At 39.9% G+C, this 2,125-nt stretch overlaps 1 protein-coding gene across 1 annotated transcript; it reads left to right on the forward strand.

Annotated features, from left to right (window-relative positions):
• Window positions 1-565: 565 nt before the first annotated feature.
• LOC127739630 (uncharacterized) lies at window positions 566-1,725 on the forward strand. The gene is made up of 2 exons (XM_052260187.1): window positions 566-823; window positions 1,069-1,725. Exons 1-2 carry the CDS (start codon window positions 566-568, stop codon window positions 1,144-1,146), a joined length of 336 nt encoding a protein of 111 aa, XP_052116147.1. The 3' UTR covers window positions 1,147-1,725.
• The last annotated feature ends 400 nt before the right edge of the window (window positions 1,726-2,125 follow it).

Raw genomic sequence — 2,125 nt, forward strand, 5'->3', positions numbered from 1 at the left:
ACAATGAGGATGAGATGGAATTTCGTTCGTGCTACGGGACTCCGGTCTTGCAAAGTCAATTCATTGAGTTAGAGAAGTCTGGTGCGACACTATTCACGCGGGAGATGTTTTGGAGATATCGTGAGTCACTAAATCGGTGTGTGCGGGTGAGGATAAACGGTTGTGTTGAGGTAGAAGGTGGCCAAACTTTCAATGTCCAGAAGTACCGCAAACCAGGAATGGCATGGCAAGTAAAGCACGAGAATACAACGAACACCTTCATGTGCATTGTTTGAGAATGGAGTCTTTTGGGCTCCCATGTGTACATATAGTAGCTGTTCTGGTGCAGCTTGATGTTGTGGTTATTCCTGAATCCCTCGTGCTGCGATGGTGGTCGAAGACAGGAAAGATCGACATGGATTTGGTGAAGTGCCAGTGTCCGTCTGGGGAACCGTCGACAATTTACCGTACTAGGTTGGGTGCATTCTCACAGTTGTGCAAGAGGCTCGGAAGGGTTGCTTGCATGAGAGACGAGGACTTCAAATCCATTTCGTAAAAGGTGGTGAATGACACGTTGTCTTTGGAAATGAAGTATGGACTTCGAGCGGACAATCCCGTGTCAAATGAATCGCAAGGAAGAGGTGTTAAGGATCCGGTTCGTGTGAGAACCAAAGGGACCGGAAGTAGCAATCAAGCGTCTCCATCAACTGGTAGGAAGCGAAGGAAATGCAGCAGCTGCGGAGGATTGGGCCATCGAAGGACTAGATGCCCAGGTGTGGGTGCATCAGGGAGAATCGGCATTGGACTTCATGAAGTGGCAGGCACTAGCGCCCAACCTGATCTGGTAAGACCATTTAGTTGTATTATTTTTTTAGGTAAGACCAAATAATTGTATTATGGTATGGTTAGCACTAACGGGTAAGCATTGAGTTGCAACTTTGGGAATGTGTTCTTTCCATTTTGGCAATAGGTATTGTTAGCGATAGTATGATGTGTCTCTGGGTTGTGAGCTAGTTTACATTATGATGTGCGTTGGTTGAAAGATCCACGTCGTGAGTTCATGTATACATGTTTTTGTTGATGTTGCAGGAAGATGGTCCGTCGGAGCAAAGAAGGTCAAGAAAGAGGACATGCAACCTTTTGGAAACCTATCCCAGGTACATCTGATTTTCAGCAATTGCAAAGTTCGCAAGCCAGTAATGATATTCAGGAGGGATGTATGGTTTTTCAGTAGTAGATGATAGTTAGGAGTGTGTAGTTAATTTGATCCCAAATGAAGTTATGAATCACATTATGGAGCGTTAGCATGTGCCAAAGCTATGAATCATGTTATAGATTGTTGTTATGTCATGTTTTTTGAAAATTGCTAAAATGTGTTCGATGAATACCAGTATGTGTGTCACACAAATGGACTCTGATAGAAGGTATTTGGAGGGTGTCTAGTCATGTGTGGTGGCTTTTTCGAACCTTTTGGAAATTGTGGTTTAATTCCCTGAAACTTAAGGGGGTAGCAATAGGATAATTACTATGGTTGAATAACGATATTATCTTTACGTGACCCTGTTAATGTCTTGCCTCGTGCTGTGTTTGATGAATTTTAACGTCGATAAGGTGACTGTGGTATTTTCAGCTCCCATGATGAAGACACCAAATCATTGATTAACATATATTATTGCTTGGTGGACAGGAACAGGAAAAAAAAAAGAAAATTCAACAAGCAATGAAATTGGAGAAAAAAAAGGATAAGAGAAGATGTGATTTGTGCAATTTGAACTATATTAGACATTAATGTAACTTGTGGGCGTGTGACATGATATATACGTGTTCATTTCTTCTTTATATTTGAGTTAATTATATGAATGATGAAGGAAAAAAATTCTGAAATTAATTGACAAAATAAGAGAAAATAAATATCAACATATTTTGGATATATGTCAGATAGGGACAACAATGCCATGCTATACACAAGTAAAATGTATGTACATGAGGAACCTAGAATTCATTGTGGTTATAAGAAAACTAAATAATTTTTTAACTATATCGAACTAAAAGGAAAAAGAAAAAAGGAATACTAAATAATGTTTGAGCAATTGTACATGAGTAGGAATGTTAAAAAGGAAACACTATAAAAGGACAACTAAATCGG

This window comes from Arachis duranensis, chromosome 4, assembly GCF_000817695.3.
Source record: "Arachis duranensis cultivar V14167 chromosome 4, aradu.V14167.gnm2.J7QH, whole genome shotgun sequence".
In the NCBI taxonomy this organism is placed as follows: domain Eukaryota; kingdom Viridiplantae; phylum Streptophyta; class Magnoliopsida; order Fabales; family Fabaceae; genus Arachis; species Arachis duranensis.

Bases quoted from the DNA above. Each gene is read 5' to 3' on its own strand.
- LOC127739630 (XM_052260187.1), top strand. From the start codon at position 566: ATGAAGTATGGACTTCGAGCGGACAATCCCGTGTCAAATGAATCGCAA. The intron at 824-1,068 runs GTAAGACCATTT...TTGATGTTGCAG, and splicing joins CTAGCGCCCAACCTGATCTG to GAAGATGGTCCGTCGGAGCA.